The 25184-nt window shown below is 38.5% G+C and overlaps 2 protein-coding genes and 1 long non-coding RNA gene across 3 annotated transcripts; all 3 read right to left on the reverse strand.

Moving 5' to 3' along the window:
- Positions 1 to 554: 554 nt before the first annotated feature.
- Positions 555 to 4334, reverse strand: LOC113149645. Its single transcript, XM_026341861.1, has 7 exons — positions 4193 to 4334; positions 3543 to 3875; positions 1864 to 1965; positions 1558 to 1659; positions 1458 to 1486; positions 1115 to 1156; positions 555 to 665 (listed from the first exon to the last, which is right to left on the reverse strand). The coding sequence occupies exons 1-7, from the start codon at positions 4332 to 4334 to the stop codon at positions 555 to 557; spliced, it is 861 nt and encodes a 286-aa protein (XP_026197646.1).
- A 10085-nt stretch (positions 4335 to 14419) lies between these two features.
- On the reverse strand, positions 14420 to 17875 carry LOC113149646. The gene is made up of 10 exons (XM_026341863.1): positions 17707 to 17875; positions 17186 to 17506; positions 17005 to 17027; positions 16232 to 16285; positions 15968 to 16052; positions 15494 to 15583; positions 15384 to 15412; positions 15042 to 15083; positions 14774 to 14842; positions 14420 to 14530 (listed from the first exon to the last, which is right to left on the reverse strand). Exons 1-10 carry the CDS (start codon positions 17873 to 17875, stop codon positions 14420 to 14422), a joined length of 993 nt encoding a protein of 330 aa, XP_026197648.1.
- A 2166-nt stretch (positions 17876 to 20041) lies between these two features.
- Positions 20042 to 21055, reverse strand: LOC113149071. The gene is made up of 3 exons (XR_003297550.1): positions 20980 to 21055; positions 20242 to 20316; positions 20042 to 20122 (listed from the first exon to the last, which is right to left on the reverse strand). It is a non-coding gene; the product is annotated as an uncharacterized LOC113149071 (long non-coding RNA).
- Positions 21056 to 25184: the final 4129 nt, after the last annotated feature.

Consider the following 25184-nt stretch of genomic DNA (forward strand, 5'->3'; position numbering starts at 1 on the left):
TGTCACTTTGTCTGTTCGGGTTTTGTTTGTTACTTCATTTTTTCACTGTGTTTGGGGTCGCTTTTAGTTGTCACTTTTTTTCCATCGAGCCTGCATTTTTGTAGTATTATTTATTTCTCCACCTTGTTTCCCTGTATTGATAATAAACCTCTTTCGTTTGTTAAACCCTTTGATTCCTCACAAGGAGAGAAATGTCTGTGGTCACATGAGCTTGTGCGGTGCTTTGTTAGTGTGCTAATTAAAATGACTGCTACACAGTTAACATTCAAACCAACAACAAAAAAAATCAAACATGCTGAAACACACAAGAAAATTATTTAGAACAGAATAGATTATTTTATTCTCACTGTGCACAATATAAGACAAACATAACCATCTTTTATACTTTTACAGGTTACAAGGTTTAAAAACTACGATACAAACAGTTGGTTTAAAAACCACTTCAGCCCTTTGCTTTAGTTTAAGCATTATGTTGTTCAAATGTTTACGTTGACAAAGTCTTAAAATTATTTTACATATATACATATTTTCTGATGTGTTACCAAACTCCTGGGTTAGTTTGGGGTTTCGTAGATCGGCTCACTCAAAGATTCACCAGAAGAGTAGAACGATCTCTTCGTGTTGTAGGTCACTGCACCAACATTACCATAATAATTACCCAGATCCTGGAAGGAAATAGTACAATCCAAGATTTACACACATGAAACTGGACAGGAGCTTTTACTGCTCTGATTTAAATTCAACTACTCAAATGTTCAAATGCTCAAATCTGCTGATTCAATTGTGACTAGTAAGAAATTGACATTTTGGTCTGAAGGTGCAGCTACTGTGTAGTGAGAGAGTTGAAGAGTAAAGGACCATGTGATTATCAGTAGATTCCCCTTCTAATCTAGTTTCTTCATGGATTCATATCATTTAGTTTAGAATCATCTTACCCAGGATTCATGTTTCACGCTTTTCTCTGTTTTGCTGATGGAGACGCAGGAAACACCATCATGTAATTCAGCCTGCAGAGAGAAGACGTGACTCAACCTTCAATAAATAAATTAAATTCTAACTTGATGAAACTTATTAGGCACATATTAGAGAAGACTCTGAAACTCTGTGAACTCACCAGGTTCCAATTCTCCGTCAGTGCAGGGTGAAATCTCCGCTCCTAGACAAACACAGGTCAGTGACATTTAGTCTGTGGTCGTGTCATCTGTGCATTATACTATATAGGACTGAACTGATTTTATAGTATGAGGATGATACTGATTCTAAAGACTGACATTTGTGGTATTTGGCTTCTTCTATTCACTTTATTTCTACAATTGTCTTTAACATTTTCTTCTGCAAACACCTAAACTTTCTTTAATAGTTTCAGTTATTCTGTTGATTTCTTCCAGTTGTAGAGCTACACAGTCAGTAATGATTCATGAAAACACAAAAACTTGATTTTCAGTTGTAAAACTCACCATATTTTCATACAGCTGTGGTTCAATCTCTGGAAAGACAAGAGAACCAAGTGAAACTGAAAATCCTGCATCATTAAAATTCTTGCTTTTACTTTCTCACCTTCAGTTTTCTTGCATCTGGACAGTGAAATAACGAATACACCGACGGTTAATAAGAGTGTCGCTATAATCGCAGCAATAACAATGTACCACCAAGACCGACCTGGAAAGAGAATTTAAATATGGGATGAAACAACACAGCTCTGTGTGATAATATAATTATTATAAATGACCAGTTATTCTTCTGCTGATGTAAATGGTCATTTTGACCCAGCAGAAGTTGAAAAGGCTTCTCTGTTTGTTCTTTGAGAGGATAAAATTAGGCTTTAACATCAAAAGAGGAGAGAGAGAACAGTTTAGTCTCTACCCTGTGGTTCTGTTCGGTCACGCTTGATTGAGTAGTTACGTGTATTCGTCTGTGCTGATGTTGCTTCTGTTATTGTTGTCATTGATTTTGTTGCTTCTTCACCTGAAAAAATTAAAACAGAAAAAAATAATACATTACACAATACACAAATAATATTCTGCCAGATAGAAAGAAGAAAAAAAGAGTCTCACATCAATCTGAGAAGACATACTATCCAGCATTCTTTTGGACTGACTTCTTGTGTTTGAACCGGCCTGATCTAAACTTGCCTCTGCTCTCCCTCCTTCCCTGTTCTGACCCTGTGTTGGATTTTAATGTGTTTGACCTGGACCGTCTCTTGACATTGTTATCAGCCTTTGGATTTCTGTGCTCCTTATGGCCCATCTTTATTGACCTGAATTGTTGTTTGGACCTCTGATTCAGCTTTATGGACATTAGTGCTTGGACGGCTCCCCTGTGTATGACCCTGGTATGTCTCATTCTGAAATTTGGATTTCTGGAAAAGTGCAACTGAAACTGTTTATTCTCACTAACCAATTGTGCTTTTGTAACATGGCTCATTCTTCAGAACATATCATTCCTCCTCTGCTCCCAGTCTACACGTGCTTCATTCTGCTGTCAGCCATCTTGGAAGCTCCACCATATTCACCAGTCTACAAGCCACCACCACTTACAGGTCACCACTCAAGACGAAACCTCACAGTCTTCTATCTGGTTCACTCCTTTTCTGCCGCTCGACCACCATTCACCCAGCCTTCAGTGAGTACTCTTCAAAAATATTACCCAAGATCCAGCCAGACTCTATCTAACTCTGTCTCCTCTCCTAGACCACCATACTCGCCTGACAAAAGCTCTGTTCGGCTGCTGGTTCCTGAAATCCATCCACTGCATTATCATCAATATTGTTAATAAACCTTTAACCTTCATTATCTTATACTCTGATGTTGTGTGTGTGGTGTCTGGCAATGGAGTCAGATCCTAGGCTTGTGACACGAGTAGAGTTTTCCCTGCTGGTAACCTGGTTCTTGAAATAAAACTAAGTTGAACCATGGGCAAAGATACACCAGTAACACAAGTGACACACCAATGAGCTTCTCCCCCAATGGTCTTGTTTTGGTTTTGTGTCCTGTTTTTTTTTTTTTTTTTTTTTTTTTTTCATGTTAATGAATACTTTAAATAAATTAAAGCAGCAAGTTTCACAGTCCTATCTTTTGTTATGTACCAAATCTGCTGAACAATTTATATGTAAACCGCACTGATTATTCCTACATCACACTGAAAAACATGTCGATACACCTCAATTTGTTACTCAGCTCTAATAAAGCTACAATAAGATGTGGTGTTTGTCCACTACTAAAACATCTTCTTTATTTATTTAATTTTGATTTCAAAGCATTTACATTTAGTCATTTGGCAGATGTTTTTATCCAAAGCGACTTACAAAGGTAGGCAGGTTAAGGAGGTCTTGCCTAAGGACCCCTACTGGAGGTAGGACACAGCTTTAACACATGAAAGATCCCAATGGAAGTTTAATTTTAGAAATGAGATCACAATAAATGGAGAATTGATGAAAGGCAGGTTTGTAGTGTGATCTGACTAATATTAAATGTGATTAGATGATATTTAACAGCAGAATTATGAATGTATCAGTGTGAAAACATTATGATGGAAATACTCACTGGTAGCAACAGACAGATCAACCTCAGAGTCTCCACCTTGTTGTCGTCCTGATATAAACTGTCTGCAGATGTAACGACCAACATCTTCATCTGTGACCTTCTTTATAACCAGAGAACAGTTCTCTGTAACACTCAGTCTGTCTGATTTAGATTTGACTGAATCTTTCTTAATCTGTCCAAGTTCAAACAGTGTTACTGCTGCTTTGTTTCCTGATTCACTGAAGATCCAGGTAGTACTGTCACATTTATTCTGATCATCTCTCACATTTCCACAAGGTAAAGTGACGTCATCTCCGTCTCTGACAGTGAAGGAGTAGAAATATTGTCCAGTTACTGTTGATGAGAAAAAGGAGATGATAGGAGGATAAATAATCTGAAATTACTATTCTCATTTGAGTAGAGATTACTCTTATCTGTTCTAACCTAATCTACATACTATCAGTTACAAAACAAACTCCTTTATCACTGTGACTCTCTTAGTTTTGCAGTTTTTGATTGTTTATGAACAATGTGTGATGTGTATCTGTGCATGTAAACTGTAGCATCCCTATTAAAAATCAAAGACATGTTAATGCGTCTGAATTCAATGTTTGTGTTTAACTCTTATCAAATGTTTCTTTATTATTTTAGTTTAATTCTCTTGTTCTCACTTTCTTGCGACCTGTTTAATGTAACTTCCCCGTTGTCGCTGTCCCTTCTCTTCCTTCCTGTCTGTCCCACATGCCTTTTTTTGGTCAGCTTCCTGTTCCTCCTCTTCTCTGCCTCACAGTCTTGAGGTTGACTACCTCCCATTGACTACACCTGTGTCCCTCTCTCCCTATAGAAGAAGTTCGGTTCACTTCTCCTTCTCTCTCTAACTCACCCTATTGCCAAACCCACTCGAGGTTGCTCCCAGCCGGCGACCTGCTCTCCGGACTGCAGAATCATCAGTTGCATTATATTATTGTTAATAAAACCAATTCTAACTCTGATCTGTCTTTCATGTTGTCTCTGGCCATAGAGTCTGACCCTAGATACAAGACACCCGTCATGATTTCATGACGAAGCTGTTTTGTCTCCTGTGTCACTGTTGATCTCTATAAATTAACTGTAAATATTTAAACATTAAGAACATTTTAAACATACAGCGACACAGTTTCTGACTTTAGAAACAAGTTAAATGTGTGAACATTGTTAGTTCACGTACATGTTTGCACGAGTGTCAAGCTTCCTGTATTTTCTATCGACCTTTTTAATGCATGTTGGTGCTGGAGCAGATGGCAATGACCTCATGTAAGTGCTAAATATATATTTCACGTGAGACCTGTTGGTCCCACTACTGATGTGATGACTGATGTATTTTATTTCTGAGAATTGAGAGAGGAGGTGTTATATTGAAAACATGACAACAGCAGCAGAGCTCTGGAGGTTTTAGTCACAAACTATGACCTAATAAACCAGAAATACTTATGGTTAATATGTTTTTTAAGTTCCTGCAGGTGAACATCAAGTTCACATTATATCTACATTAGAAAATACAGTATGTCCAGTTAATGAAGCAATTTACGACTTTGGACAAATATTAGAGAACAATGAAAACAGACATCTTTAACAATCTGATGCGATGAGGTACAATATTGTGGTCTGTATAAGTTTTAATCAGAGTTGTTTTTAATATGATCATAATTCCTAATAAAAATGAGATTGGACCATTTTTAATCTAATACTTCAAGCTCATTAAAGTCAAACACATTCATATTAATGTAAAAACAGCACAGAGACAAATAAAAGTGGTTCTTTTTTACACTAAGTGACTAAAGTTGTCTGAATGATCTACATGTTCTAATGTTTCTATATTTAATGTGAGATATATGTATTCTTACCTGTAAACTGAAACAGCAGCAGAAGAATAAACATTGTTCTCTATCTGAAGTCAACCATCCTGCTTCTCTGTCTTTTAGTTATGTCCTCGATCTGCAAAGTGGTTTATTCTTAAAGACAAAGACAGTCTTAACTTCCTGTAAAACTCTGAGCTATCACTTCCTCTTTATGACTCTGGGTTGTATTTTTCTGCCCTGGTATTTTTTTAATTAATCTATTGATTGATCTGTTGATTTATCCAAAGTCATGTTGAGCTTGTTATCATGGAAACTTCTTCAATCTGAAACATACTCTGATTCTTTTAATCAGTGTAAACAAGAGAACTGTCACGATCTGTATTTTCCACTTCCTCTCTCGTGCTTTTATTTTGTTGTCTTTCCTGTCTCCCTCTTGTTTCTGGTCTCCAGCTTCTTGTAATCAGTGTTAATCAGTTTCACCGGTGCCCTGCCAGCTCTTATTTAACCCCCACCACATTCATCTGCAACATGGGGAACAAGTTTTGTAAATACAAGTGGTATTTCTGAGCAAGGCACCCCCTTCTAATAAACTGAAGGTCAAAGTTCAAACCCCATTTGTCACATATTGATGAAAAATGGTCCTTTGTTCATATCTACATACCTCTCTATTATCAAAAACATTAACAGTGTTTAAACTGTTAGCTGCTTTTTTAGGACAAACTGTCAGTATCTTTGTTAGTGATTAATTCCCTTCATTCATGACACACACATCACAAATAGCCTGATTTAACACATGGTTGATGTTGAAGAACAGAAAAGTGCAGGCTGTGGGCTGAGACAATGCAGCCATGAAATATGAAACGAAGCAAGTTGGAACGAAAAACATCTTAAATGAGCAAGAAGAGAAATGTCTGTGGTCACATGAGCTTGTGTGGCGCTTTAGTGCGATGGTGTGCTAATTAAAATGACTGATACACAGACAAACATTGAAAACCCTCCAACACCAAAAAAATCAATAAACATGCTGAGGTGCACAAGGAAATTATTTACAACAGAATAAATTATTTTATTCTCACTGTGCACAAAGAAGCAATAAAAGACGAACGTAACCATCTATTCTGATCATGGTTTTACAAGTTATGAGTATTTAGGATACAAACAATAGTTTTAAAAACACTTCAGGACCCCCCCTTCATAGATATTATCAGAGTTTGTTATGAAACAGAGTTGTCAACCTTTCCTATCAGATCCCATTAGTTCAAGCATTACGTTGTTCAAATGTTGACAAAGTCTTAAAATTATTTTACATATATACATATTTTCTGATGTGTTACCAAACTCCTGGGTTAGTTTGCGGTATCGTAGATCGGCTCACTCAAAGATTCACCAGAAGAATAGAACGATTCCTTCATGTTGTGGATCACTGCACCAACATTACCATAATCATTTTCCAGAACCTGGAAGGAAACAGTACAATCCAAGATTTACACACATGTAACTGGACAGGAGCTTTTACTGCCCTGATTTAAGTTCAACTACTCAAATGTTCAAATCTTGATGTCATAGAGAGTATCCCCAGAGGAGAGAGACCTGTTGTTGGAGCAGACTTCAACGAGCATGTTGGTGAGGGCAACCAATGTGATAAGGAGGTGATGGGCAGGTTTGGTGTAAAGGAAAGGAATCTGGAAGGACAGATGGTGGTGGACTTTGCTAAGAGGATGGAAATGGCTGTAGTCAACACTTCACAGAGACAACACAGAGAGAGGAACACAGTGAAGTGTGTAAGATGACTCTGGAGGTGAGGAAGAAGAAGAGAGGGAAGACAGAAAAGAAGACCAAGCTAAAGAGGTGGAAGCTAAAGAAAGAAGAAACTTGCGATGAATTCAGGCAGACGTTGAGACGGGTTCTGGGTGGTCAGGAGGAGCTTCCAGATGACTGGGAAACTACAGCAGAGGTTATCAGGGAAACAGGTAGGAAGGTGCTAGGTGTGTCATCTGGAAAGAGGAAAGAAGGTAAAGACACTTGGTGGAATGAGGAAGTACAGGAATGCATCCCTTATCTGTGCAACAGATAAGGGTGATTAAGGACAGAGATGGAAAGGTGCTAACAACCCAGGAGAGTGTGCAGAAAAGATGGAAGGAGTATTTTGAGGATCTGATGAATGAGGAAAATCACAGGAAAGAAGGGAGGAAGATGTGGATGTTGTGGAGCAGGAAATAGCAGAGATTGGAAAGGATGAGGTGAGGAAGGCTCTGAAAAGGATGAAGAGTGGAAAGGCTGTTGGTCCTGATGACGTACCTGTGGAGGTGTGGAAGTGCTTAGGAGAGACAGCAGTGGAGTTTTTAACCAGTTAGTTCAATAGGATTCTAGAGAGTGAGAAGATGCCTGAGGAATGGAGGAGAAGTGTTCTGGTTCCGATCTTTAAGAACAAGGGTGACACGCAGAACTGCAGCAACTACAGAGGAATAAAGTTGATGAGCCACACAATGAAGCTGTGGGAAAGAGTAGTGGAGGCCAGGCTTAGGAAGAAGGTGGAGATTTGTGAGCAGCAGTATGGTTTCATGCCCAGTAAGAGCACCACTTGATCCTTCTCTAAACGAGAAGGATCAAGGTAGAAGCGTTAGGTTACAGGGGGCTGAGGTGAAGAAGGTGCAGTGTTGTGTGACAGAAGAGTGTCAGCAAGACTCAAAGGAAAGGTCTACAAGACAGTGGTGAGACCAGCTCTGCTCTATGGGTTAGAGACGGTAGCAGTGAGAAAGAGACAAGAGGCTGAGATGGAGGTAGCAGAGATGAAGATGTTGAGGTTCTCCTTAGGAGTGACCAGGTTAGACAGAATAAGGAACGAGTACATCAGAGGGACGGCTCACGTTGCCTGTGTTAGCGACAAAGTCAGAGAGGCCAGACTGAGATGGTTTAGACATGTTCAGAGGAGGGATAGTGAGTATATTGGTAGAAGGATGTTGGTCTGAAGGTACTGTGTAGTGAGAGAGTTGAAGAGTAAAGGACCATGTGAGTATCAGCAGATTTCACTTCTACTCTAGTTTCTTCATGGATTCATATCATTTAGTTTAGAATCATCTTACCCAGGATTCATGTTTCACGCTTTTCTCTGTTTTGCTGATGGAGACGCAGGAAACACCATCATGTAATTCAACCTGCAGAGAGAAGACGTGACTCAACCTTCAATAAATAAATTTAATTCTAACTTGTTGAAACTTATTAGGCACATATTAGAGAAGACTCTGAAACTCTGTGAACTCACCATGTTCCGATTCTCCATCAGTGCAGGGTGAAATCTCCGCTCCTACACAAACACAGGTCAGTGACATTTAGTCCGTGGTCGTGTCATCTGTGTATTATACTATAAAGACTGAACTGATTGTATAGTATGAGGATGATACTGATTCTAAAGACTGACATTTGTGGTATTTGACTAGTTTGATTTGAACATTTGATTTTCAGTTGTAAAACTCACCATATTTTCATACAGCTGTGGTTCAATCTCTGAAAAGACAAGAGAACCAAGTTAAACTGAAAATCCTGCATCATTAAAATTCTTGCTTTTACTTTCTCACCTTCAGTTTTCTTGCATCTGGACAGTGAAATAACGAATACACCGACGGTTAATAAGAGTGTCGCTATACTCGTAGCAATAACAATGTACCACCAAGACCGACCTGGAAAGAGAATTTAAATATGGAATGAAACAATTCAAGTGATTGAACCCAGAGAAAACATTCAATGAATAAAGATTTTACCAAACATCACTATATTCACATAGAAGCGAAGCTGATGATTCAGCTCTGTGTGATCATATAATTATTACAACTGACCAGTTAGTACCAGTTTATGAACTCTCTTTTGATTAATGTCAAAACAGGAGAGAGAGAACTGTTCAGTCTCTACCCTGTGGTTCTGTTGGGTCACTCTTGATTGTGTAGTTATGCGTGTTCGTCTGTGCTGATGTTGTTTCTGTCGTTGTTGTTGTTGACTTTAATCTTGTTGTATTTGTCATTATTAATTTTGATTTTGATGTTGTTGTTTCTGTTATTGTTGTCGTTGATTTTGTTGCTTCTTCACCTGAAAAAAATAATACAGAAAAAAATAATACATTACACAATACACAAATAATACATTTTATGATTCGTGTGTTTGGAAATGTGGTTTGTCGTCTTCTCACCTGAAGTCTGACGTCTGAAGGGAAACTGCTGCTTTCTCCTGTGACCATCAGTCACTTCACATTTTAATAAGTCAGAACAGACCATGGGACAACACAATGCAGATCATGGTGATCTTATTTTTCTCCTTTCCTTTATTCACTGTGGAAGATGGAGACATTAAGAGAGAGAGAGAGAAATAAAACGATGAGTGTAATGTTCCAGTATATTCATCATCATCAAACACTACGATATCAACACTCACTAGTAACAGAGGAACCAGTGTCTGAACCCTGTTTCTGTCCTGACTTGAACTCTCTACAGCTGCATCAACCAACTTCCTCCATTTTCTTAAAAACTGTTTAGATTTAATTTCTTTGTGCGGAATTCTTCTCCGGTCTAAACGTCTGCTGCTGCAACATTATCCCACACAAACCATTATAAACTCATCCCGATATCCATTATAAGACCAGTCTCTGTCTTTTTCACATCTTTTCTTGGAAGATGTTTTTAATTCCCAGTTCAGGTTCGGGAAGCAGACACCCTCTCTACATCTAAGACTAGACTTGGAGAGATGGATCAGGTGACTCTGAACCATCTCTTAGTTATGCTGCTATAGGTTAGTCCGCTGGGGGACCTCTATTGACAAACTGAGCTCCTCTCCTCTCTCCTTTCTCCTATATCAATAAAAATGCCACCATTTCATGTCATTAACTTGGTGTCTTCTCTCTCCTGTAGTTGTGTTTCCTCCTCTCTGTCTCCCTCTCTCTGTACTTTTCTGCAGGTATCCTCGGCCTGGAGCTGTACATCTCCAGAATCCAGTTGACCTGCCCAATGTTCTTGCTGCTTGTTGTTGTTTTTGTTGCCTGCTGTTCTTTTCTCTCTTCTCTTTCCACTCATCCCCAACCGGTCGAGGCAGATGACCGCCCACTATGAGCCTGGTTCTGCTGGAGGTTTCTTCCTCTAAAGGGAGTTTTTCCTCTCTAAAGCTGGCTCAAATGGGATTGTTGGGTTTTCTTTATAATTTTTTTTTGTATAATTATACTCTGTAAATCAAATAAAACTGAATTGAATTGAATCTTGTTAGTTGCTTGTTTGATTTATTAAACATTTAGCTAAAGGTAACACTGGGCAATTTGGTGGCACTACAACAGGTAAAGTCTCAGCAGTTTGTGAATTCAACAAACTGAGCTTAAAGTGAATGAAACCTGTGGACATTCTGCACATGCGATCTTTCACACCCCCGTTCTGACCACTCTCTGTGTTTAGGTAGATCTTGTTAGTAGGACAGTGATAGTCTGACTTGCTACCTGTCCCTCGACAACAGGCTCTTCTTCTCAGCACAGCACCAGACAAACCTCATTGACTCACATCCTCTCGACAGTAGAGTTTCCCTGGTTCTTGAAATAAAACTAAGTTTAACCAAAACTGTTGTCATCTCGAGAATAAAGATATTGTTGTTCGACTTTCCATTCCAATATTTCTTTATATAATATTTCTTTACTATTACTGGACATAATAATACAAAGCGACTTGTAGAAACAAACGGTTAACATGTGTGTTGATGTGTTTGGAGGTGGTGGAAACGTCAGACAGCTGCAGAAAATGTCAATTCCCTTCAACACACCAACTATTACTACAAATGATGTTTTAATCATATTAAATGGGATTTATTTCTTTTTCTAAGAACTGAGGGGGACGTGTTTTGCTGAGATGCAGCTGCACAAAGTCAAAGATACAGTAAAACAAGTGACGCACCGATGACTGTCTCCCTGAGTGGTCTTTAATTTCCTGTTTTGTTTCCTGTTTCTTTTCCATTTCATATGAAAGCAGCAGGTTTCACAGCAGCAGTCCAACCTTTGAACACACTTAGTAGCTGGTCTGTTCATGTTATAAGCTGTTTGTCACCAGGGGCTTAATTTTTCTCTTTTCCATACCACTACTACATTAGGGTTGGTGGTTCGATTCCCAGGCTCTCCTAGCTACTTGTGGAAGTGTCCTTGGACCTCAAAGGTGCAGCCTGTCCACAATGCAATTCACAGTGCTGGAGAACAGACGCTCAGTCACTTTGAGGCCAGGTTTGCTTCTGCAGTGCAGATTACCACAGCTTCTCCCCCCACGTTGCAGGTAAGGTTAGTTTGCAAACAGAGGACAGGAAGTCACAGAGAGCGAAAGAGGGGCGAGATTGCAAAGCAGAACATCTGCACGGCTTTATAGAGGAAATGGTTTGTGTACCAAATCTACTGAGCTATTTATATATGAACCGCACTGTTTAATCCTACATCACACTGAAAAACATGTCGATACACCTCGATTTGTTACTCAGCTCTAATAAAGCTACAATAAAACGTCATGTTTGTCCCCCATCAAAACATCTTATTAATTTAATTTTAATTTAAAAGCTTTTAACACGTGAAAGTTCCCAATGGAAGTTTAATTTTTGAGATGAGATGGAGAATTGATAAAAGACAGGTTTGTAGTGTGATCTGATCTATATTAAATATGATAAGATGATATTCAACAGCAGAATTACAAATGTATTAGTGTGAAAACAGTATTATGTGAATACTCACTGGTAACAACAGACAGATCAACCTGAGAGTCTTCTTGTTGTCTGCAGGTGTAACGACCAACATCCTCCATCGTGACCTTCTTTATGACCAGAGAACAGTTCTCTGTAACACTCAGTCGGTCTGATTTAGATTTGGCTCCAACACCGAACAACATCACTGTGTCATTTGATTTACTGAACGTCCAGGTGGTCCTGTTACATTTATCCTGATCGTTTGTCACATTCGGACAATGTAACATGACGTCATCTCCATGTCTACCAACTAAGACTGAAGAGTATTGTACAGTTCCTGCTGTTGAGAGACAGAAAGAAATGAGTAGTAATGCACTTTAAATCCGTACAGATAGAAGATGTGTAATTAGTGCCATTTGTATTCTTACCTGTAAACTGAAGCATTAGAATTAGAAACAAAGACATTCTAATCCACCTGAATTCGACCATCCTGCTTCACTGTCCTGTTGTCACTTTCACAACTAAGAAAAAACGTGAAGAGGTGTCTTCTTAAAGACAAACAGCATCACTTCCTGTGACTTTAAAGTGATGTTTTTCTCTTCTGTTACTTGATGTATTAATGCAGGACATACGTTTTTAGGCTTAATGGAAAAGCATGAAAAACATTTCATGTTTAGTTTGTTTTATTGACTCTTATTTTTTGTGATTTACAGAAAATACATCTTATTAGTAAACAGAAAAGAAGTTACGTTAAGAAGACGTTAAATGCATAAAGGTTGTTAAAATAAATGTTAATCAGATATAATTGTTGCTAATATCTTGTGATCCTGCATCTGTTGGTTTATTAAGTCATGTTGAGCCTGTTGTCATGAACCAAACTCTGGAGCAGTTTTAATCAGAAAACATGATTTAAACAGTGTCTGAACAGGAAATCCATCCATCTGTTGGTCTGCTGTTCTTAAATCATTGAGACTATCTCAAAAGCTGCAGTTCATTCAGAACACAGCAGCTTGAATCCTTACATGAACACGCAAATGGGAACGTTTTTCTACAGTTTTTCCAATTCATACAGTTGAAGAACTCTTCACCACTCTGCACCAATGCTGAAACATGGCCCACTCCACATCATATGATATGCCCTGGTACCCTGGAAAGCAGAGACCACCTCATGGAACAAACCTAATCTCTCCAGACACTGTTTGTCAGCAGTTTCTATCATGAGAAAGCTCCTGATCACTCTCTCTACTTTAGGGAGTGTATCACGGTTCAATACCACTTTCTACGGACATGGCAAAAAAGAAACTCCGGAGCAATCTCAATTCCAAACTACAATTCCAGCCCCTGCCACCGAGGCACCGAACGTTTGTCCCCTCAATCCACTGAGCGACATTTGGGTGCAGACACCAGTCCCACTGATCGTCATGACAAGTCTGTGGCCATGTTCAGCTTGTCACAGACGTGCACTGCTCTGATTAAGAGAGGGTGCTCGTGAGACCATGATATCAGATGCTAGGTAAAGCTCAGCCACCTCCTTTGATTGTTGATCAATGACATGCTGGACTTTAGTCTTGAACTTCCAACTTCATGATACTGGTTCTATTTCCTGTGTTGTGCTTTTACTTTGTCGTCCTTCCTGTCTCCCCCCTGTCTCTTGTCTCCAGCTTTATTTAATTATCCTTCATAAATTTCACCTGTGCCCCTCTACTCCTATATAAGCCTCCCTCAGTCATCAACCTCTTGACAGAGTCAGTGTTCATACTAGTCCTCAGCTTTTTCTCTTGCCTTTTCAACTTTAAAACACTTTCTTACTTGTTCTCTTCGGGTTCTTGTTGCTGTATTTAGTAGTTACTTTGTGTTCTAGTGCTTTGCCACGTGTTTTTTGTCCCTGTATCATTCAACAGATAATCTTTGACAAGAAATTCCATAACTATGTTCATTGTTGCTGTCTAGTTCCAGAGGAACATAATCAGAAGAGATGGTTGAGTTTCGATCTGGTACAAAAGGTTTATACAGTGTCAGTATTTGTTGCTCTTGGTGAATTACTTTCTATTTTTTATGCTACTAGTTTGATTTGCAAAAGCACATTTAAGCAGTAAAGTATTAGAAAGTAAGAGTAATTGGTGTCATAAACTGCTCTATCAGTTTGTGTTATGTCATGTGAACAGACAGAAGGTACCATCAACACTGTCTTGATATCATTTGAGTTTAGTAGGAAAGACCTTGTTTGTTTGGTTAGTTCGTTGCCTTACTACAGGTACTACAGCCTAGTTATAAACATTTAGTTTCAAAATCAGCTTTATCAGTCTTGTAACATACTACAGTACTGCATGGTACTATACAGTACATACTACACTGCTGTTGTGAGATACGATCCCAGGGTTAATTAATGTTGGCGTAGATGGGCTCACAGGAGGCGTCATCAGGAGAAGTGGGATCTTCAATATTGTTGTAGATCACTGCACCAACATTACCGTAATCATTTGCATAATCCTGGAAAAGATATAGTACAACAAAAGATCTTTTTATTTATTGTTAAATATAACACGTGAAATGTTCATCTTTCATCTGATGCTTAGGTTCTATCCAATGAGCTGAAGGCGGCACTAGTGTCTAGGAAACGTGGGGGATCTTTACTTACTTAGAGTGACTGAATCACAATTATTTATAAATATTATGTACTTTCTGAAAACATCTCTCTACAAATTAACATCATTTACTTTACAGTTAGTTTACCCAAGATTTCTGTTTGCTTTTGTCTTTGTAGCTGATGGAGGCGAAGGAAACGTCTTCATGAGGTTCAGTCTGCACAGAAAAAAACAACATGATGACAGTTTAGTAACAGGCAACTCATTCTCAACCCTCATTAAATGTATTAAACTCTAATTGGATGAAAGTTCCTGCTTCTTCTCTTCTGTCAGTTCTAGAGTCTCGATGATTTGACACAGGCACATTTCAGATTTAAAGAACAAACATAAGCATTAGAGGAACTCTGTAATCTCACCATGTTCTGATTCTCAGTCACCTTTGGGTAAGATCTCAGCTCCTAAACAAACACAGGTTAGTGTCATCTGTGCATTGTGATCAAATATAATAATTCCACGTCTTTACTATATAGGATTTAGCTGATCACACTTTTACAGTATGATGATATTTGTGCTTCTTCAACACTCTCTACTTTCTATTCACTGATGTCAGTGTTGCTTGTTATTGTGGTTTCTTACAGGTTTAGAGCTACACAGGTAATAATAATAATAATAATAATAATAATAATAATGATAGAAATGTGCAGTACAGATTCATATCACAGTTTCAAGAACATTTGACTTTCAGTTCTAACACTCACCATGTTTTCATACAGGTATGATTCACTCTCTGAAAAAAGAAGATAATTGAGTTTAATGTTATTTTAAATAGTATCTTTATTAAAAGTTATTACTTTTACTTTGTTCTCACCTTTCTTAGTTTTTTTCCTTCTCATGAGTCCAACAACACTTATTAATAGTGCTACTGCAGCCACAGCTACAAGAATGAACCACCAAGAACCTGGAAAGAGAATTTAAATATAGTGAACAGTTGGATGTTGGGAGTAAAAACAGGATCCTTTATTTCGTCAGATCCTTGGACAACACAGTATTTACCACATGGAGTCAAAGCAGTCAGTAATGATATCATTTAAGAACCTTTTAACAATAATGATACAGTCACAGAGTTCAGACCCAACTAACACCCCGCTGTGAAAGGCAGAGAGGAAAGGATCACGACAACGCAACTGGGAGAAGCTGAACAAAGCTGAATATTCTGAATAGTGCTGTGATGAAGTTGAGCTGGGTCAGAGCCGATGACCCAGTTGTCTATGTCAGAGTCTGCCAAGAGTCCAGAGTCTGACATAGAACATATAAAGAAGAGAAACAGACGTTCAGTTTCTACCTGGTGCTCCTCTTGGGGAGTCAGTTTTATTTGTCTGTGCTGAAGATGCTGTTGCTGTTGTTGTTGTTGTTGTTGTTGTTGTTGTTGTTGTTGTTGTTGTTGTTGTTGTTGTTGTTGTTGTTGTTGTAAACTTTGTTGCTTTACCTGAAACACGTTTACGGTGAAGTCCCACAGTGAACCAATCAAAACATCAGAGCCACCAAATTATTGATGATGTCACACTTCACATAAGATTGAAAATCACACAGTTCATCATATCCTCACCTGTTGTGTTTGATGTTTGAAGTCCGCAGGGAAACTGCTGCTTGGTACAGTCTTCTGTTGAAGACAGAGAGAGATTGAGTCAAGACCACGGATCCGATCCTAAGGACCATTGCAGATTCCAAATGTTCCACACCAGAACCTTTTTCATCATGTTGGTCTCATCTCTGAAGAACTGAACACGTGAACAGCTGCAGCACTCACGGGGGTTTAGTCACAAACAACGACCAAATGAACACAAGTGGTCAACATGATGATGAGCTGTCTTTAATTTCCCTGAAGTAGAACATGTATTTTTACATGTAGGCATGTGACAGGTGATGACGTCGTCTATTTTAACATTTGTGTTCATTTGTTCAGAGGCACTGTCCTCAGTCCGTTCTGTAGAGTAGAGTGTAATTCAGGAGCTGACCACTGGGGACAACTTGAGAGGAAAAACTAACTTATTGTAGTACGACCACAGTCATTTATCTACAGCCAACATCTAGAGGAGGATTGAGGTGGTTTACAGAGACATTAATCCAGAAATAGAGAAACTGCTGCATAGAACCAACATTAAAACCTTTGAATTACAACACTGATGTTAAACGGTTGCTTCTCTTCATTATTATCAACGTGCTGCTACATTTAACCACTTGTTTTTCTGGTATGACTTTTATTTTGGAAACATTTCTATGTTTTAAACTAATGTTAGAATCCAGAGAAAGGTTATAGAGATGAGGAAACAGGAAGTGGAGACTTGAACAGCAGCGGGTTTGTAGTGTGGTCTGAGGTACGATATCACAGTCAGCACAGATAACTGTAATCATTAATATAAAAGAAAAGATTGGGACAGTCTTAAGAGTTCAATTAAAGCCAAAAGCATCATTCATCCAGAGAACAGAAATGCTAAGATTAGACAAATAGTTATTGTTATAAAAGTAGAAAGCTCAAAAACACTGAACAGTAAATACTCACTGGTAACAACAGACACAGAGTCTCCACCTTGTTGTCGTCCTGATATAAACTGTCTGCAGGTGTAAAGACCAACATCTTCATCTGTGACCTTCTTTATAACCAGAGAACAGTTCTCTGTAACACTCAGTCTGTCTGATTTAGATTTGACTACACTGTTGTGAATCTGTCCATGTTCAAACAGTGTTACTGTTGTTGAGTTTCCTAAAACACTGAACGTCCAGGTAGTACTGTTACATTTATTCTGGTCATCTGTCACATTTCCACAAGGTAAAGTGACGTCATCTCCATCTCTGACAGTGACTTTAGAATATTGTCCAGTTACTGTTGATGAGAAAAAAGAGAGAACTGTGTAAAATATCAGATTATTATATTATTAGTGTTCAGTTAACTTGGATACATCAACGTTTTGTCGACTACCCAGTTAAACCAAACTGTGAAAAAGAACTTTCTCAATGAAACACTTAGTTATATTTCTGCAGTAATGTTTTTTTTTATTTAGTGTGAGTTCTATGTGTTCTTACCTGTAAACTGAAGCATCAGAATCAGGAATAAAGACATTTGAATCCATCTGAATTGAGCCATCCTGCGTCTCTGTCTCTTCTTGTTCTCACGCTCTCGACTAAAATAAGTCTGAAGGGGTTTCTTCTTAAAGATCAGTGCAGCGTTTACTTGATGTGACCACTGAGGCATCACTTCCTTTTATTGACATCAGACCCTCCTTCCGTACTAGCTGCTTTTTATGGGTGAATCTTTTCATCTCTTTAAATGTATTGAAAAGATGAAGTGAATAATATGTTGAACCTTTTAACTTTTATGTTTGATGTATTTCACTGACTCTTATTCTCTCTGCGTTGGAGTGAGGCCGATCAGAAGTAGGATGGAGGAGGAGGTTAAACGTGTGGTGAAATGCAGAAGTCATTAAGACTTGAAGCTTATTAAAGCCAAACTAATATCTAACATCATCTTGAGGAAGTGACACCTCACTGGTCACAGGAAGCAATGGCTGCACGCATCTTTAAAAATATACCTCTCTGCAGACTTTGACACTTCAGAGTGTGAGAATTAGAGATTAACAAGGATGAAAAGAGAATTCAGATTGATTAAATTAAATGTCTTTATTTCCATCACACAGGTAAGAACACATATAACACATAACTAATGAAACAAACTGCAGTAATCTGGATCTCTGATTAAATTCATCTCCAGTGTTGCTGCTTCTGTCAGACTCCACAAATTCAACTTTAAACTGTCTGTTTTTGAATATGATCATGATAAATGAGTTCTGTAAACACACCATACAACAGATAAGTTGCATTAAAAGCATGTTAAACCGTACAAGAAAACAAAACAGAAAACTTGAGAAAGATCATTGAAACGTACACAAATCAAGCCACAAATACTGTTTAATATCAAGCGAAACAAAAAGGCAAACATAAAAAACATCGATATGGTACACTAAATAAAATAAAAGTCAAGTTATAAAATATTTAAAGAGGTCATATCATGTTTTTCTGTAATTGTCATTGTAGTTTAACAGTTGCAATAATGAATCTCCATATTAATAGATACATAAGTCGTATAAACGGACCTCCGCCTCCACCCACAGTGACCCACCCACTCAGACTGGCAGTGACGCTTTTCCACTGCTCCACTCGGGACTGTAGCCAGAGTAGTTTGAGTAGAAAATATTATAATGCATATTAGGCATCTTTAAAATTACTGTACAGTAGATTTAGAAGAAGTTTGAACTATTAGATATTGACTTACAGTGGTGACACAAACTAGGTTTCTTTGAGAGCTTGTTTCCTCTCTGATGGACATGATTGTCATGTATAGTACTGTATCACTGTTAATACTGGATTCTGTAAGAAAAGAAACAAGACTTCTACAACCATTAATATCAGAACTGTGATAACTGACAATTGTAAATCTATGATCCTCAGCTGTTGGACTGAGCTTTAGATGAGGAAGTTAGTCCGTCGCACTTTAACTTACTACATCCTATCTGGTTTTTTGATGGTAGCATAGAGGTCATCGTGATCAGCAGAGGGTTCAACAGAACAGGAGGCTAGTTTCACGGTGCTGTAGGTCACTGTGTCACATCCTTCATCATCTTCATCTTTATTCTCATCCTAGAAGGAAAACATTGACACAGTGTGATTTGAGTTGTTTACTTTGCTTCAACTTTTATCAGCTGATAAAAACAAACATCTTGTCTGTGCAGTTGACGTTTTAGTTACAGGAAAAAACCTGTGAATATCAAACATCTACTTGGCCTTTAGATTTATAAAGAGAGCTGAAGCTCTTTATTGTCTAGTAACCAAGCAGACAGCGTGGCTCACCATGGATTTACTTTTGGTCCTCTTTGTGTATCTGATGGAACTGTAAACGACTCCACCTTCAGGATCAGCCTGCACAGAGACAAAAGACAATAGACAAGAGATACTGATGCTCATTTTCATTACTATTTAATTGAATTTTACTGTATTAGCCTTACAGTTCCTGGTTCTTCTGTCTTAACTGAGTGTTATTTAGTACAGTGTGCAGCGTTCATCTCACCTCGTCTTCACTGTTTTCTTGAACAAATTGAGTCTCTGCTGGATCTAGGTTCATTTCCTGCACAGTCACAGTTCAGTGAGTCAGTGCTGTTTTTCAGTCTATTTCAGGTGTAAAGATAAAAAAATCTCCTTTTATAAAATCACAGTTTTATTAAAAACTTTCATTAAACTCACCAGGTTTTCATTTGTGTGTCTTTTGTTCCCTGAAAAGAACAAAGAGAGACTAAACTTAGCTTCTGCTTCCTGTACAATCTGGATTCATCCAAATCTTTAAAGTTTCATCTGTGAATGTTCTCACGTTTTTTTATCGCCCAGATGACGAACACTACAAATTCTGCACATGCTGCTAATCCAACACCAATGTAGATTAACAGCATACCTGGATAGACAACAGTAAAAGTTAAACATTCAGTTAACTGTGTTGTGATGATGAGCCAGAAAGTTTGAGACTGAAAAATGTCCACATAAAGCAAAGAGAGGGAAACAGTCAGTCGCTACCTGGTGTTATTGGATTCTGACCGTTTGTGTTGTCTGCTGATGTGGTGTTTGTTGTTGTTCCAGTTGTTGGTGTTCCTGAGTTGTTTGTTTTGTTAGTAGGAACAGCAGATAATATTATGATAAATGCAACAAAACCCACAGACAACGTGATGCAGCTTAACAAATATGGAAAAGATTAAAAACATTCTGGCTGCAGAAGAATGAGCTGTTGTCAAGAGTTTCAACTCTCACGGCTAAGAAACAGACTAAGACTGAACCCATTCACACTGGAGTGAGAGGGATTGTTGATTCTGAACATAATTAAAAGCCAGAAACTAGAAAATAAACAAATACAGTACATGAAGTGACGTTAAAACTTCTAGTCCCTGTGGGTTTAACCACAACGTCCTCGTTCAGTTATAGGGTGGAGGCCTGTGCTGCAGGTCCTCCACCTCTCTCTGCACGTTGTCTCTCTCTCTAAACTGTCAGCTGCAAAATGCAAGACAATAATCTCAAGGTACATAAAATTAAATAAATGTATAAAATAAAAATAATGTCTCTGCAGTAGACCGACATGCTCAACTGTCTTTATAACCAGAGAACAGTTCATTCTGTTCATGTGGACGTTTGTTTTCACAATATAAGACTCAGTCCACTATGATCCAACATTTCTAAACTTCAGTTAGAGAGTTGTTACTAAGCAAATAAGCTCTAATGAGATTCATAAAGCTCTGTACAGTGAGTTAAATGCATCTTTACCTGTTAACTGAAGCATCGGTATCACCAATAAACTCATGATAATCCATCTGAACTCCATCACTCTGTTCTCTTCGTGTCTCCCTCTCAACTGACGGAGTCTGTTAACGTGTTTCTTCTTAAAGATTAATTTTTTTTCTTCCTGCGAGGTTTCACTTCCACAAAATGATTTCAGTCTGTGGTCGCTCTGCTCTCCTCGCTTGAATTAACCTTAGGTTTCTATGAATTACTTGTAGAGATCAAAAGAGTGGAAAGGTTAACATTTAAATTTAAGTTTATTTACATTTTCCTTATAGAGTTTCATTTAGAGGTGATTCTGAAGCAGGCGGAAGACAACTGAAGGTTGATGTACAGTGCTGTATGTTCGTGGTCTGTAAAGCTGTTGGCCCCTAACATCATGCCTAAAGTGAGAACACGTGGAAGAATATTGTTAGCAGAAGCCTGGAGGCCACAAACAGTGACTGAATAAATGCCAGATATAAAGGCGGTTAACACACGGATGAGATCAGGGCTGAACTGCCTACATGTTACTTCCTGGAGACAGAGCATCAAGTGCTACTTTTAAACACATGTAGCAGCAGGTCTGTTTATGTTGTTCTTAAAATGCTTTATTAGAAGTGAGACAAATAAACGTGTGAGTCACCTCAGTTTGACGTAACCACTTCAGTGTTTAACATGACTTTCATGGTGTCACAGGACGACTTCAGTACCAGATCATGTCCTGCACTCTTTGATGCTCCTGAACGCAGCTGAACGGCTGTTTCTGTGTTTTAGGACATTTTGGAATCATATTATGTACAAATGTTGGAGCAGAGAACAAACAGTAACCAGACCTTTAACCCAACAGGGGTACGGTTTACCACTGGAGGGTGAAAGAACAGGAAGTGGAGCTCTGTGCAGAGGCAGTGTGGTCTGAGAGACAGTGACATGGTGTGTGTGTGTGTGTGTGCGTGTGTGCATGTGTGTGTGTGTGTGTGTGTGTGTGTGTGTGTGTGTGTGTGTGTGTGTGTGTGTGTGTGTGTGTGCATATGTGTGTTTGAGAGGGAACTAAAAAAAAACACATGCACAGAGGATGCAAAGAGTGACATCATGCAGTTCAATATAACACCACATGAGCTCCACAGAAACCGCTCTCTCTTCTTAAAGATATTTATTATATGTATATTAGAAATATAGAACTATAAAATATTAGAAATTTGCAAATTACATTATGGAATTCAGTTTAAAGAGATTAGGTTGTGTTTAATTCAATGTAAAAAGAGTTTTGAGTCAGTTTTGAATGAAGTGCAAATAACAAACATTAGAATTTGAACAGATCTGACTGAAGCTAAAAGGTCTCCGATGTTTTCACAGTCCTCTGTACTTTCATCTTCACTGTCCTGGTCCTGTAACAACACACCACACAGCAGCAGGTTTAAGGTGGAGCAAACAGTGCCCTCTACAGGAGTGGCCTGCACACAGAAGCCTTTTCTGGAGAGATGATGTCAGCCTCTCTGGTACAAAGGATGGAGGAATACACCTGATGTGTTAGTAATGTCCAGTGTTAAAGTAAATAAAGAACCAGGACCTTCTGATGTGATCAATTCTGAAGTAAGAGAACTCTATTTCAAATCCTTTTGAGATTGTTGAAATAATTAATGACTCCAAACTTCTCTCTGTTCTTGGTAACAATCAGATAGAGAAACAACTCACAGAAAGTGTTAGCACAAGAGCTCCAGGATTATTTGTCTCTTAATAAACTAAATTACTCATCTTTAGTTCTTGTACAGTCGACAGTGAAAACAGCTGTAACGAGTGATGCTAAACTCAGAGAAACAACGACGCATCTCAACTTTTTTCGAGTTCACAATTTTGTCTTTGAGAGACGACATTTTCCCATATTTGTTTGAATGAACAGCAGCAGAGAGACACTTTCCGTTTGTGAGCTTCTCACAGGTTGTGGAGGTGTTTGTCTTCTGTGACGTCGTGGTTAGGGTTAGGGGCTCCCTGAACAACAACTATGACTGTATCAAAGCCACTAAACTAACAAGACTCCGTGATGCAACAAGACAAATCAACCTGATAAAACAGTTTAAAGGATTAAGTCCACTAAATTCAAGGTGACTAATTAAATCACCTGAATCCATGTGTCTTTCATCCTTCTCCGTCTCTGCTGGTCTTTGTTAAAATTCATCTCTTCTGGTCGCTCTCTCCACTGACACAGTCTGGGAACTGGTTTCTATATAGAGACGCCACATTTTCTTCTGGTCATCACTGCGGTATCACTTCCTCACAATAACCACACTTTGTGGTTTCTCTGTTCTCTTTTCTTGGATGAGTTGTTGTTGATATTGGTCTTTAATTTCTGTAAATTACTTGTAGATATCAAAAAGTGGAAAAGTTTAGATTTCACTTTATTTATCCTTATGTTTATTACATTTTACCAACATTTATCTACAGTGAATTATATCAAGGGCAGCAGCAGACAGCGTGCTGCTAAAGAATACAACACTATATATTCCCATCCTTTATTCTATTTATTAGAAATAACCAGGATTTATTGTGATGAGTACTGTATATTAAGGGTGGTTGATAAACCTTAGAAACACCTCCTAACATTGTGTGTTGTTAGCACAGAGCTGAAGGTTTTAACCACAACTAAGACAGAAGAAACACCAGGAAGAAGGTGGTTAACACACGAGTGTTGATGTTTTGAGCTGCTGTGTTTCACATGTGTTCTCTGCAATAAGATTAAAAAAGAATCTACCTGAGTCTGAGTCACCTGTTTGATGAAACCTCTGAATGCAACTCTCCAAACCTACTTACTACATGTTATTACTATATTACTAATGTTAGAGCCCAGAGCGAACAGAGTCGTTACAGCTGATATGTGGGTGAGGTTTACCACTAGAGGTGAAAGAACAGGAAGTGGAGCGCTGCAGCGGCAACGTTGACGTGTGGTCTGAGGTACGGTTTCATGATGTGTGTGTGTGTGTGTGTGTGTGTGTGTGTGTGTGTGTGTTTGTGTATGTGAAGGTCATGTAGTTCACTATAGTGAAGCAAACTGCAAAGAAGAACCAGGAAATATAATATATATAAATATCATTTTACATTTGTGAATGGAATCCACTTTAAATATAAATAAATGTACATTTTTCAGATCTTCAGCTTAAAACTTGCTGCAGATGACAAACACGACTGTATTTGATCAAATATGATGAGATGATATTTAACGGCAGTGGTTCATTTCTGTGGTGAGTCGATGTTGAAGTTATGGAAGTAGCATTAGAAGCAAGTAGGAGAAATAATGAGGGCTGTTAGTTCTGCTAAGACTTTGTGTTTTTAACACCTCCCTGCTAAAGTCGGGATTTAACACTGATGAATAGACTTTAATTAGCTGGAGGTAGAGCTGCGACTTCCTGGTTCATGACAGAGTAACATCTCGCTCTTGTTCTTATTCTCCATCTGACTGCCTGTATTCTTGACCCTGTTCTACCTTTGACCTTCCTCTAGTAGCAAGTTGTCTTTCTGATCATATTTTTCTAAATGAAATCCCTGACAGAGATGGTGAGATGACGCCTCCACCTCAAGGATCATTCGATGAGGCCTCACCTAAGAGCTGATTACAGACTGACATCTAGTGGACATGATGTGTAACATCTAGAAGCCCTGCAGTCACTGCTTTTACTAAATGTGAGATATGAATCATCATTTACTGAAGCTAGAATCCAGCTGTGGAAACATAAAGACTGTTCCTCAGCTTGAGGAGCCTGACGTCCGCTCACTCACTGCACCGCCATCAAACTAAGGTCCATTCTGGCCCACGTGCACATTGGAAGAGGAACAGTGACCTAAACACTTCCTCTGTGTTTTTAAGCTTTAACAGGCTCATTATAAAACCTAAAATCTCAAATGTGTGATTCACACAAAAACAATCGTGTACATCTTCTCTTTTGTTTCGTTAGCTGATGGTTGCGTAGAGGTCACTGGGATCAGTGGAGGCTGCAGCAGGAGAGGAGGAAGTTTTCACGGTGCTGTAGGTCACTGCAGTTCCTCTATCATGACTCTGAACCTGGATTAAAACAGTAAAATACAGACATTAACTTTATCTAACAGCAGCTCTGTCCGCCTTGAATCAGCAGGATTCATTAACCGTCATTAATCTTACCCAGGTTTTCTTCTTATACTTTTTGGTGTGGACAATGGAAGCGTAGGAAATACCATCCTCA

The sequence above is a fragment of the Anabas testudineus genome, chromosome 24 (genome assembly GCF_900324465.2).
Source record: "Anabas testudineus chromosome 24, fAnaTes1.2, whole genome shotgun sequence".
Classification (NCBI taxonomy): Eukaryota; Metazoa; Chordata; class Actinopteri; order Anabantiformes; family Anabantidae; genus Anabas; species Anabas testudineus.